At 38.5% G+C, this 14,619-nt stretch overlaps 1 protein-coding gene across 7 annotated transcripts in view; it reads right to left on the bottom strand.

Moving 5' to 3' along the window:
- ano1a (anoctamin 1, calcium activated chloride channel a) overlaps window positions 1-14,255 on the bottom strand; it is a 51,851-nt gene extending 37,596 nt beyond the window's left edge. For 4 of the 7 annotated variants that reach the window (XM_067494751.1, XM_067494778.1, XM_067494768.1 and 1 more), the window contains exons 1-2: window positions 12,172-14,061; window positions 7,280-7,434 (exon numbers count right to left, since the gene is read on the bottom strand). In XM_067494751.1, coding sequence (XP_067350852.1) covers window positions 7,280-7,434; window positions 12,172-12,241 — 225 coding nt within the window. In that variant the 5' untranslated portion in view covers window positions 12,242-14,061. Of the gene's footprint in view, window positions 1-7,279; window positions 7,435-12,171; window positions 14,063-14,094 lie in introns of those variants that run through there. The other 3 variants (XM_067494760.1, XM_067494795.1, XM_067494805.1) reach the window with 3 other exon arrangements.
- Between the last annotated feature and the right edge of the window lie 364 nt (window positions 14,256-14,619).

Genomic DNA, 14,619 nt, shown 5'->3' with positions numbered 1-14,619 from the left:
CTAGAAACAAGACAGAGAGAGAAAGAGCATCATGACTTCCTGTATATCCAAAAATCTCTACATTTTACGCAATGTGTAAAATGTTTTTACACACTTTTTTTTTTACACATTTTTCCCTAGTGTGAAATAACCCAAACTGTTCCAAGTTTTGCAGAGCAGGAGATGATCGCAAAGAGCTGCAGGCTGACCGTGGAAAAAGTTCAGGGTTAGCCGTAAATGTCTGACCCTAGTTTGGTGGTCAGCCACTTTACTAATTGAGCCACTGCCAGCACTCGAAGCTGAATTGCTGGTAAAGCTCTTATTTTAGATCATCTTGTTATTGTTGAAAGATGTGTAAGTTGTTGCTTTTGTGTTGGCTTTTGTGTTCCTGTGGAGCTGACTGCAGCATTAACAAGCCAAACTAATTTCTCTCTGTGTTTATAAAGTTTATAAATCTGAAACCATAAACATTTCTTTCAGCATTTGTACATATTGCGTACTTAAGAATACAGGGGTACACCAAATCATGGGCTGAATTCGGCCCCTAATAAACTTACTTGAAATGTAACACCATTGACAACATTCTACATAAAATAGAAAAATCTGTTTTTACAGCAGAGTCATGTAGCCATTTCATGAAATATTTAATATAAGCAATAATGCATGTGCAGATAGTCAAATACATCCTGGACTGCTCATGTATATTTAGCAATTTCCAGCTTCATTTAAATAACAGGTTTTGTTTTTCTATACTTATGTGGATTATAAAAGCATCCATTTTATGAAAATAAAATTATTCTCTTGTTCAGTGAATGCAAGCATTCACTATTCTGGTTAAAAGAAAAGAGAATTTCAAATAAGGGAGAAGTTATACTAATTTGACTTCCCCCCTTTGTACATTGTTGTTATACCGCAGGACACTTTTGTTTAATAGATTAGATATGCAATAAAAAGAGTCTCAATATAAACAGTCTCATAAGTCTCACCATAATTCAATTAGGATCAATGCTGCAGACTAACAAAATGTCTGTAACCCGAGCTAAAATATGGACGTTTCCAATCATTTGTTATTCTCTTTTAAAACTAACAATGTTGACCATTTATTTTCTAAATATATTATCTGATGCAAACAAAAAAAAACCTCTGTGTGCTCTGACCTTGTCTAGTTTATCTGATTACAGCTCAGTGCGGTATGCTGCCACTTGATGAACTAAAACTGCAGGCTATTTGTTGTTCTGCTAACTGTGTGTGTGTGGGTGTGTGCGTGCACGTGTGCGTGTGTATGTGTTTGCTGCCTTCGGTTATAGTAACATTCTTCTGACAAAACAGTTAGGCAGACACTGGTCAAACACACAGATCCTCAGCTGCTTTTACCGATCCCCAGTAAGTTACATATGGTACAGAACAAAAAGCTGGCTGTTCACCCCACTCTATGATCTAACTAACCTTTTTCTTTTTTTATATCCCATAGAAATTTATGATTAATGATGATTTCTTTTCAATGTGCCACCAAATCATGGAGACATAGGACAATAAGCATAAGCAATAGAGTAGAAACAACAAAACAAATTTAATATGTGTCACTAGTTTTGACTGTGGTGAAGAAAATATAGAAACATTTTTCCCCTGCTGATGCTCTCTTGATATGGATGTTTATCAGATTTACTGTTTTAGGGTGTGCCTCCAGTTCATACTGGCAATAAATTGATTCTTTGCTAAAGCCATATGGAGGTGATTAAGGATAAATTCCAAGGCGTTCTATAAAAATACATATTTAAGAGCATATATAAAGCTAATATGAGGTTTTGGCAGCCTATGCTCATCAAATCAAGTTCATATCTTCCAGTGTTAAATACTTTTTGGTGATAAAACAACACAGAAAAACATTTTGTGTTTTATTTTCCAATAGAAGAATAGATATACTCATAAGGCGGCAGCTTTGGAAGATATACATTTAGTGTGACTAATTTGGAACGCTGCAGCCCTACGTTGTCTTTTGATAAAAGTTTGATACATTTTTGCGTGGATAGAAGGTTGTATTTTGGCTGCCATACTGTATTTATGAAGCGTCTTTGGTGGCCAGTATTAACAGGACTGATTCAGTGTTCATATAGAAACCTTTTTGTTGTTTCAAGACAGATTTATCATTTCTTAAAACATTAGTTAATATTCGATCTAATTAATCTCTTTTATTCTAATAAAACCTGCGAATATGACTATCTTCTATGATTTATTCTATTCTTCTATGACTATCTGTCCGATATTTCATTGTAATCCATCCATGTAATGTTCAGAAAAACCTGCTTCTTGTCAGTCTGTTTTTCAGTCAGAGAATCAACAAAGTCATTTGGTTATTTCATCCAGGGAGCGCTGAATAACTCAACCAAAGTTATTTGCACTTATCCAGTGTTTTGTGAGAAATAGTGGTTAAACAACCAGTACAGAGTGTAATCAGTTTAAATTAATGGTGTCAAGCTGCACTAAGTAATCCCTCGCACTGTTGTCTTCTCTAATCAAAACCATCGAGACACACTAAGTTAGAATTAATGGTTAGTGTGCACGGCACATAACTCAGCATTCTAGGTTTGAATCCAGACGAGGCCCTTTGCTGCATGTCAAACCTCATCTCCCAAGCAATCATAGTTCATCATATTACAAAAACAGCACTGGTAAAAGTCACCTATGATCTTGGCTTCAGATAATGGGCTAGTCTCTATACTTGTTCTGTTAGATCTTACTACTGCTTTTGATACTAGTGATGACAACATTTTATTACAGAGACTGGAACATGAAATTGGAATTAAAGAAACTGCACTAGGTTGGTTTAAATCTTATCTATCTTGTTTCAATGTGTTCATGTTAATGATGAATCCTCCATGCTCACAAAGGTGCATGGAGGAAATATAGTTCCACAAGTCTCTGTATTAGGACCAATACTTTTTACTTTATATATCTGCTTTAGGCAACATTATTAGATAAATAATGTTTATTGATCAGCATACCCAGCTATATCTATCTGTGGAACCAGATGATAAAAATCAGTTAATTTGCTTCAAGCATCCCTAAATTCTCTGCACTTGTATAGCGCTTTTCTGCCTATTGGCACTCAAAGCGCTTTAGACTGCTTTTCATTCACCCATTCGCACTCACAATCATACACACTCGCACACCGATGGGGGAGCTGCTTTGCAGCTGGTTAACACTCACCAGGAGCAACTAAGTTGGGGTTCAGTGTCTTCCTAAAAGAAACTTCGACATGTGGCCAGAGGAGCCAGGAATCGAACCAACACCAGCAGGATTGGTGGACGACTGCTCTACTTACTTGCGCCACAGTTGCCCAAAATAGATCATATTTCACCTTCTCTAATTTCTCCTATAATATCTATAACCTCCACCCCCACCAGGCATGGCCCTGCCTACCCCCCAGCTCCTTTCCTCCTCTTGTCCCTCTCTACTTTTCTCTCACCCCACAATTGTCACCACTGTATGACATTAACTTAGTGTGTTCTTTCTCCCATAGTCGTCTTTGTCTTTTTCTTTCTCCCTCTCTCTGTCCCTTACTCCAGGTGTCCTCGGCTTTGGAGCCGTTTGTTTTCTAGTGCACAGCTACTGGTCCTACCAAACTGCCCCATTTTTGTTGTTGTTTTTTGTTGCTCTTTTCTTTTCTCTGTCCACTTTCCACTCACTGTAAAGTGCCTTGAGATTAATTTGTTTTGGGGCTATATAAATAAAGTTGAATAGAATTGAATTGAATATCATGACAGGGAAAGGTTAAAAATATCTGAATTTTATGGAAATATGCTGTGCCGAGGACCAATTGGGAGCATTTTGATTTGTGTTTACCCACCTGTTTTTTTCAGAGGCCTTTATCTTCTTCTGAGGCAAAATTTGTCGCTATGGTGACCACCTACACTTAGGATTTACAATCTACTGTAGGAAAGTGTAGTAGAGTTTTTACCAAGCAGTGGAGAAAGCTACATGTAAAATATGTATATGCAGTAGCAATAATAGACAGCGTAATCGGTATGGGATTTTGTGACAGCTAATATGCAACACCTGATAGTGATAAAGAGACAATAACACAGCAATAAATGTGGAGAAGATCACAAAGCTGCTATCAATAAAAGAAGCACATACTGAATGTAGGTGAATGTCATAATCATCAGCAATTAAATACAAATAAATTAGTGACCCAGTAGGCACTGCACTGAAATGAAAAGCATCCTGTCTACAGCAACAGCCTTTATATGTGCTCTAAATGGAACATGCCACATACACATGCTTATTTATGTTCAGCCCTCTCTTTTAACAGGAAGTAGTCATAGCTGAAAAGGTGAGAGGTCGCTGCTCAGAGGGTGCACAAGGATGTGGTGGTGGATGTATTTACCAGTAGGATTTCCTTTCTCACTAAGCCACTGGGATATGAGGTTCTCCTCTCCTCCGGGCTTCCACAAGCACATACCCTCCCCCACATACACACACACACAGACATGTTTCTGACCCATAGAAAGCCCAAGGCTGAGACAACCCAGCAATTTTCAAGTCAATAAATGTTTTTCACAGAGGCCGCATGGAGTGGCTGGAACAGTCTTTGCATGTCGAAGGTTCACTTCACAATTTGTTACTGGAAATTGGACTTCAGTAACCAGCAAGGCAAAATAAAACATTTGGTGACGGTCCAGTGGTACTCTGGTGGTATTCTAATCTATATATCATCTACTGACACTGGCCTCTTAAAGTAGTATGTAACCTATTGATTTTGATTGATCTATTGATTACTACAAATATGCTCCAAAATGTTAATGTATAGGGGTAGTGAGGAGGCTTCCTGTGATACTAAGTCATTTAACAGCACTGAAAGCAGTGTGGCAATATTTGCAACAAATTTTTCTTTCCAGTTTCTTTTTAGCAATAAAATTGCCTTACTATAAATCTTGAGTTTTGAGCTTTGTCATCTGACTACACATATTGATACTTTGTTTGATTTAAGTTTCAATAACTAATGTCAATATGAAATATTTAGCCCACACATACTGTAGGGTGAAGATTATAGCATGCCACAATTTGCCTAAAGCATTACTTGATTGACTGGGCTAGTTCAGTTCTCGTAAAGCGACATGAGAGTGAAACCAAACAGTTATGTTTTAATGTCTGTGAACTAAGCTATTAATAGACTATTCTCTATGGGTTTGTGATTATGCAAAACCTTTGACATTAGATGGATTTGTTTGTCCCACTAAAAATAAAACAAATAGGTTAGTGTAGCATTTAAAGGACAACTGCTGTATTTCCATCAATCCCTATACATACAATAAAACCAATGATGGCTAATGTGTTTTTCGGCATTTTTGGACAACAGATGTCTATACCATACAGTACATGAATAAACTAATCCATGCTGCATAATAACAAATCCCCTGTGAGTAAAATAATATATGGTCTGCACTTATATAGCACTTTTCTACCTATTGGCACTCAAAACACTTTACACTGCTTCTGATTCACCCATTCGCACTCCCAATCACACACACACACCAATGGGGGAGCTGGCCAACACTCAGCGGGAGGAACTAAGTTGGGGTTAAGTGTCTTGCTCAAGGAAACTTTGACATGTGACCAGAGGAGCTGGGGATTGAACCAACAACTGCAAAACTGGTAGACAACCAATCTACCTTCCTATGCCACAGAAGCAATTCATTGCTAGATTTAGTCGCTGTATGGGGATTGATGAAAGTATTATTCATTTAGAAAATGACTGAAGTTATCCTTCAAGGCCTATACCTCTATTTTACTTTGCCACATATTAATTCCATCCTGTGGCACAGTTTTAGTAAACTCTATTGAGGATAAAAACTACTAGTCCTGTTTTTTTTTTCTTGTGTTGGCTGCCATGATAATTGGAGAGTTGTCTGATTAAAAGGGGGGCTGAGCTGCAAGAATATCATTAAGCTCAGGTGGTACTTTAAGTGCTGCTCTTTTCACAGTCTGTTCACTCCAGCTCAACCTCGATGTTCAAGTGCTTTGCTGCATTTCTAAACCAGACAATTTATTATCGACCTGACACTTGATGATAAGCTATAGAACGGGCTCTAGCCGACATCACTGCTCTGCTATAATACAGAGCAGAATAAAGTGTATTAATTAATAAGATGTGAGGCAATGACCATATGTGTAATTACTTATAATAAGCTCCTAGTTACTGTGTCAATCTTGATTTTTAGCATGAGCTCAATATTCACATGCTCTTTTAGTGATTATAGTGTTCTGTAGTGATCATCTGCCAAACTTGGTGGTGGAAGTGTCATAACTTTGATCTGCATGAACATGCCAAATCAACATGCAGAAGACATTCCACTGTGCCAAACTGTTGATCTTTTTTTAAGGGAATATCAATATCAAAAATATCAATATCACTTGGCAGCATGGTGGTGGAGTGGTCAGAGCCTTTCAGCTGCCTCACTGCTATAAGGTCCCTGGTTCAAATCTACTTGATAGCTACAGCCTTTCTGTGTGGAGTGTTTTTCCCGTGCTTGTTTGGGTATCCTCCGGCTACTCCGGTGTCATCCCACAGTCTAAACGCATGCATGTTAGGTTAATTCTTATTTATTTATTGTCCTTTCGGCTTATCCCGTTAGTTCGGCTTTGCCACAAGGATTGTTTTGTCAACATGTCTATTTTGCACACTTTTTACGCTGGATGCCCTTCCTGACGCACCCCTCTCAAAATCTCTACCAGGCTTGGGAATGGCACTCCGCAGCTGGGTTCAGTGTCTTGCCCAGGGACACTTCAACATGCGGTCAGGAAGAGCGGGGTGTGAACCTCCGACCCTATGGGCAATAGGCAGCCACCTCTACCAACTGAGCCACTGCCACCCAAATGCATGTTAGGTTAATTGGTTAATTGACTCTAAATTGCCTGTAGGTGTGGATGTGATTGTGAATGGTTGTCTGTCTGGTGACCTGTCCAGGGTGTACCCGCCTCTCACCCAATGACAGCTGGGATCCGATGCAGTCTCCTGGACAGGATAAGCGATTATAGATGGATGGATGATATCAGCAACAAGTGTTTAAAAGTAGACCATGGCTATGTGTCACTGCTACTGCAAAATAATCACTTCCTCTTGTTTTCACAAGACATATCAAAAGACATATTACGTTCCCAAAGAAGACACCACACACTTTGAAATTATAAAGCAGCAGCACTGTAAAAAATCAGCCATACACAGACACCCCCATTGATGTTGGGGGATGCTAGTTTGAAATTAGTTTAAATCCTGGTTAATATTGCTACAGTGTCTTACTATTGACTCATTGCTTCTGCTCTTGGTGTTGACTAAGTCCACATCTGTGTTCTTTTCCTTTCCAGTGACTGGCAGGTAGTTGTCACTCTTCTTCATTGTGATGGGTGCCTCTTGCTGTGGGCTGCCTGTGTGCTCATGAGCCAGGGGAGGAGGACCTGATAGAGGAACACAGAGATCTGGCATTAGCCATGTGTGTCAGAATGCTGGAGATAACACTGCCCATGATGAAAAGCAGAATCAACGATGTCTTATTTTTTTTTTTTCACTAGATTTCTCCTTTTTTTCTGAAAAGCTGTCACAGGAGATATGAAATTCACTGTCATCCATAGCCGTGTGATGTATTTGATGTTATTAAGCTTCCAGTTGAGAATTACAGATTTATAAGGTAATTGGTAGTAAATGTTATTTATGTTGGTATATTTTGTCACTCGCTTGACATCAGTCATTGTAAGAGGATAGTGGGCAATACTGTTTTAACAATACCAAATTTTTACTTCATTACCAATCCCTTCCTAAATATCTCGATACTGATAGTTAAACGATATCCAAAACATGAAACTCAAAAAATAAAATTATGAATTTTGAAAAATCCCAATAGAAATACAAAATGCAGAACACAAACCTTCACCTAGGAGGTGTTTTGAGTACCTTGCAATCATTATACGATTATTTAACAGTGCAGTATCTAATCCTGAGTTTGAGCTACAACACCACGAGGTTCACTGTAGAGTTAATGTAATTTGTTTTTATTACTTTCATGCTCTATAAAACCCTTGTTTGGGTGTTGCATTGCTTTTCATGTATGTACAATAGTTGTGTTTTTAAAGATTATTAAAGCTATTACTGAATAAAATCCCTTTGTGGAGGTCTGTGCTTTACTGTGCATATTGTTAGTAATAGAAATAATTCTAAATAAAAATGTACAATACGTGCCATGATTGCCATTACCAGTAACTACTTTTGAAGTAAAAACTGATCATTTATTACTTGAATTGTTGATCTACATACTTATAACTGCCTCATTTTCAGTCAAAATTAATAGTAAAGATACCGTTACAAGTGTGACCGTTTGCATAAGAGATGTTGGCCACAGATGTAAGTTAAAGAAAAAATGTATTTTATCTTAGGTCAACAAATTGATGTGGTAAAAAGCTTTCTTACCACTAACTAAATCACACTTATACACACTTATAAGCGTGTTGTAATTATGTTATTTATTACATTTGTTAACCTGTTTCTCTTTAAAGTCATGACAGTAATATCCACTATGCCTGCAGACAGACAGTGGAAAGAAAGCAATGCTCACACTGCACTGCTGTCATATTAATGAGCAGAAACACACAATCCTAACAACGTGGTTCTTTACGCTGACCACAGACAGCAGTAAGACATGTCTTCATACACGTTTTCTGGTCAATAACTAGAAAGTCCTGTAAAGCACTTAAAACATTTATGATTCATCCTATGATTCAGGGGGGCATGTGGATACTGATGCTTCTAAACTTTTTTCTGCATTTCCGCATCTTACATTATCTTTCTGTCTAAAACATTTCTCCAGTTCAGGTGATGTCATATGAGTTCTGGAAAACTACAACCCTCCTAGAATGATCAACACGATGATATCATCTGAACTTAACTCCTCCCGATGGTGTCGTCTATTGAATTTTTGCAATTTTTGCAAGATTTAATGCCATTAATATATATGTACTAGCTTCAACACCATTAAAATCTAATTGGAAATCAGTGAAGTTGCCCTTTAAGTCAGTGCTTGTGCTCGTCCTTTTCCTTTATTACCTCAGATTTTTGACTTGACTTCGTTATTGTTATTTTCAAAAAATCATGTCTCTTTCCTGTATTTACTAATTCATGGCATCAAAATCTCAAAGGACTAGCTGAACATATCGAACATCACGTTCTGTTGAGTGAATGTTACCTCGAAATGTCCCCTGCACTGCAGTTTTTGGTATTGTTGACTCAAATATTGACTCATCACTCAATAGTGTGGAGTGAAATTTGAAAGTGTTCTGTTACACAGTCAAGCAGAGAGAGCTTCATCCAAGACCAGCTTAGTAGTTTGAGCTCCTTCTCCTTTGATAAAATTAAGTATGATGCCTCAAATACATATACAGCACATTAGTACAGGCATTCATTGGTGTCTATAGTGCATTACAGTGGTGCAACTGGATAGGTCACTTTCTGGCACAGGGAGCCTTTTAGAGTTGCAGAATGACTGCAAAAACAAGTTGTTTTACAAACATTTTAATGACCTGCATGTTTGCCTGACAAGCAACCTTTCATTCTGGTGGACATAAGGACTGCCCTCTGTATGGTGGAATGTTCGCATGCTGCTACAAACCCTCTTAGAAGGAAGTTTGGTGGTGTGAAATGTGTACCTAAGTTCAACCATGACTCCAGACTTTAGGTTGTGTTAGCTAAACACAACCACATCAGATGACACTGATGACACATTAAAATTATACCAAGGCAAGGCTTCAAAATAACACTGGCTCAGATGGAATGGTGCCTTGGGTGACGAAACAGATATGGTTTGTTTTACTTTCTGCAGCTCAAAATACCTTAAGCAAACTTGATGTTATGTTTAGAACAGTCAGCCTTTTTGTGCACTTAATATTTAATACAAATATGCATCTTTCACCAAATGTATACTCTACCGTATGTTCTTATTTTGTAATGTGTTTTACAATATATTTTATTGTAGGAATAAAGCACTTGCTGGAGTCAATTGCTTGCCACTGCCAAAAAGAATGTTCAAAGCTTGGAATACTTTATACATAAATACTTAATATTTTATGCTGTGCACAACAATATAAAGCTATTAACAGTTATTCCTTAACCATACAACCCTGCCAACCTTGCGAGACTTGTCAATAGTCCAGAGTACAAACAGGTGGCTCCCAGCATGCTTCTTGGATTTAGTTTCAGTGTAAATCAACATTTACCACTATCATTAGTTCAACTGACAGAAATCTGAACCTGGCTGTGTTAGGTAGACATAAATGATAACCTGTGTGATTATCATTTATGTCCACCTAACAATCCAACGTCGGTGTATTAGGCAGAGATGGTGTCTGTCTTGAGTTTGACTCAAGTCAAATCATATGATTAGTCACTGCTATTAGTAAGAGGTTAGAAATTTTACATTTTTTCCACAGCTGATGGATTAAATAGCCATTAGTTCAAAGCTCAAATTAAAAAGTAACGTGATAACTAATACTTCAGTTGAGCTGCTCAATCACCCAGTGTTAGTCCTGTCAACCTGCCGTGCTAATAGTTACAAAGTATTGTTTACGCTCAATTAGTCTCTAAAGACACAGCGTCTTCTGTTTAAGGTCTCTTAGTGATGTGATCAAACAATATGTTCACACAATAACAAAACAACAAAATCGAGATTGTCCAGTACATATAAACCACAAATAATCATATAGGGAAAATGACAGCTCTTTGTTTCATTGATCGAGTGCCACATAATTCTATAAATCATAATGTCAGCAAATATTTTAGGCTATTATCTATAGAGCAGTATAGAGCATAAACAGCTGAGTGATGTGGACAATCACTGATATATGAGCAAAGCATTATCTTTATGTAGAAAAATGCTTATTTTATTCTTAAAGCTGCACTAACAAATGTACCAAATATGAGTTATACTGTCAAAACCAGAAAATAATTAGTATATAACTTACATAAGTATAATATTATATAATATTATATAACATTTCTACATTTCAAGGTCAGCTGCAATGTTACATGCTATGCAATGCTAAAACCCTAAAACATTTGTCACTTCATTGTTTTGGTTTCACAACATAGACATTTACTATTGAGGTACAGTATATTCTTTGGATTTAAGCAGCTGCCCTCAGCTATTTTGACTCAAAAGGCTCTGAAATCTCACTCACCAGCACAGACCCACTTAGAGCCTAAAGAGCCAGAGATTTCCCTCATGGGAAATAGGACGTTTTACCAAGTCGACTTTATGTTCCACTGCCCATAAAATAGCGTTTGGCAAGTTCGAAGGAATCTGTAATTGATTACTTATTACACCTTTGTCATTAAACAAGCCTCTCTTTTAATGGGGCTCACACATCAAGCTACAGACAGTCTGTCCCCTGAAAGCAGAGTGAAATGAATGTTCCAACAGCTGGATACTGATCTGCTGGCCAACAAGCAAAATGTCATAAAACATTTATTTAATAAGTTACAAAATGACAACGCTCAAGATCAGAAGATAATAAAAAGCATAAGTTGATACAATGAATTATAATAAAAAATTATCAGCATTTCAAAGATCGCAAACTGAAGGAGATTCATATAAAACAGTGATTGTGTGACTTATTCATATACCTAAAATTGAGAACAACTTTGAATTTGGGCTCTTGTTAATTCACAAAGCAGACAGCAAGTACTTATACTGTAATATTCTCCAGCTCTGCATATATCTTAAGCTCTAGATGCTTGAAAACCTGGAACCTACTGTCTGTTTAAGGTTACTGAACAAATGTCCTGAGGTCAGGTTGGACCAGTTGGAGCTACATTGTAATATAAATGTGTGGGTTATAGCTTATGACTGAGCTAAAACAGGAGAAGAAATATTTTTCCTATACTATACATAATAAAATGCCCATCGTGAGGATAGCAGTCAGACTCCGCCACATGATGTGGGGGCTCCCTGCTGTACCAACGCGCTCATGTGCGTCATATCAACAGCAGCAATTCACCTAAACCAGCCAAAGGGAGCATAAACTGCAAAGCTTTAATTTCTCCTTCTCTCCTCAGCGCTCATGCACATCACAGTCCTCATCCACATATTCCTGTCTTTTATGGCGAAAAAAAGTGGAAAGCAATTCGCGCGGACAATAAAGCGCTCTTACCGGGCTCATGTGCACTATCGCGATTGTCTCCGCTCCCGACCGGCTCGTCTCCATTATCTTGACGCTCCATTTGGTTTAAGCGGCGCTCACGGTTCCTGGAAAGACCCAAACCAGATCCGCAGCTCTGTCCCTCTCTGTGCTCCTTCACAGTGGCTTGCGCTATTGCATGGAGACGTTGGACGGAAAAGCTACAGTAGCACTTCTTCTTTGGGAAACCTGACGGACTATTGCCAAATAGTGGGTCCAAAATGAGCTGATTGTCCAGATCAAGTGTTTGTATATGCAGGAATCTGTCTGAATGGCATTCTCCGTCTGAGGGAGACTGCTTTTTGTGTGTGTTAGGTGATGCTCTGTTAAGCAGAGAGAGAACGTGTGCGAAAGCTCAGCGAAAATCATGCCAAAACGGTTTACAAGGATGCTGCATTCATCACCCACAGGAAATGTGAACTTCCTAAATGTAACTGTAAATCCTTTGTTTGATTTTAATTTAATTTAAAAAGTTTGTTTCTAATACAGTTTCTTGCTCGATGTGTAGCCCTTGAATAATATGTTTTTGATTGATCATAAATAAGGCTGATCTGACAAGGGTTATAGTGAAAGTTTCCCTCAGTTTCTTGTTAAGGTGGACTCAGAGCCAAGGATCTCTTTCACAAAAAAATTAAAATATTTGCGTATACAACATTTAGTACTACATTTGTAATAGTGACTTTGAAAAATATTTATATTTCTGATCCATAGAAAAGATTTGCAAACAATACTAAATCACACCTTTCTTCTTACTTTAAAAAAGACTGAAACCAGAGTTGTACCACGCAACAAAATGTAGAATATTTACCAGTTATCTGCTCCTATAATTGGCCTTTTCTTTATAATATTTTAAAAGTACACGTAAACATGTAAACTTTGCATACACAAAATGAGCGAAAGCTGAGCTCTAGTCACTACTCGTCACGGACAGGATTCGAAACTGAGCGGGGACCTCTTGGCCAGCGTGAGAATATGTGATTTAATTTTTAATTAACATTTTTAAATTTTAATTTCAATGCTAATGTTGCCTTATGACGTCTTGTTATTTCCTTTAGGTCATGAATGCATCTTTGCTCTTCAGCTCGGGCTCTCTGTGCGCCCGCCGCTGCCGCCCACTCGCGCTCGGGTCTTCCAGTATAGGCGTTGAGACCGCACTAGAGCATCATGTAGTGGTCTCGCTCCATCACTGACCACGTGAAGAGAGGAGAAACTCACTGACAGTGATCGGCTCAAAACAGCAACAGCAGCAGCAAGAGGAGCACTCCATGACTGATCGGGAGCTGTTATTTAGTTTGAAACCAATAGTTTGCAGTGGCGGTATACTACGTTTCCGTAAATGACAACACTGAGAGGAAATTTTTTTGCAGGCTAGTTTGCTTTCCATTCCTCAGGTTTCCCACAGCACAGCACAGGGGGAGCGAGGACGCGCTCCTTGCCTGGATGAGATGCAGAGCGCATGAAACCAGGCTTAAGGCTGAAAGCAGCTTTCCTCCGGCCGCATTTTGAACTGGTGGCGCCAAGAACGCATATTAAATCATTAGCCATATAGCCGCATTGTAGATGCCAGACACTTTCCCCCGCACTGTTCACAGATCAGTCAGTCAATCACAGCCTATCTCTGAAACACACGGCGAGTCCTCCTCGCTCAAAAATTTGCCTCAGGACATAAACTCAGTCGAGCTTCGTGCAGCATGGAAAGCAAAATCCCAAATATTTAACCAACCGCTTCATTCCGATACTGTAAAACAATCATTCTCGTATTGTAACAATACAACAGTTTATGTGGTGAAATTATACAAAGTGCAGCAAAAGAACAGAACAAACGAATTCGACAAACGCAGGCATTGGACTAGTTAATTTAAAGCTATGTGTAAAAACCATGAAATAATTATTCACCTTTTCTCCAGAGTTCAGAAAAAAGACATATGGGTGGAAAGTAAGTGTAATACTTCCCTTCTCACCTGTGTGCAGAAGGGGAGGAGGAGGAAGTTTCTGTCCTCTCAGGTAAAGTCTCTCCTCCCACACTAACATGAAATCATTTGTGAGTCATGCAACGTGCAAAGACATGCAACTGCTGATTGGCCAGGAACTCAGAGAAAAGACAAGCTATCCTACACCTACAGTATACATCCTGTAAGAGCCACAGCCGTGAAACTACCTCTTATCTTTGTAGGGGAACTGATACCGCACTGCTTTCTTATCTGTATAGTCTGTGAAGGAGAACTGAGGCACTGTGATTTTAGCAAAATCCACATGAAGTCCCTTTAGGTGACACACACATTCCCATACAGACATGTGGGGACTTGCTGTGGACTGCAGTGGCAGTTTTCCCGTCCCAAAACGTGCCCCCCCTCCCCTAAAGTGTGTTTTCCTACCAAATCCTTCAACAACATTCACATTTTCATATTCAAAGTGTGTCAT

Source organism: Channa argus, chromosome 2 (assembly GCF_033026475.1).
Source record: "Channa argus isolate prfri chromosome 2, Channa argus male v1.0, whole genome shotgun sequence".
In the NCBI taxonomy this organism is placed as follows: Eukaryota; Metazoa; Chordata; class Actinopteri; order Anabantiformes; family Channidae; genus Channa; species Channa argus.
This window is presented reverse-complemented; position numbering and strand designations above follow the sequence as displayed.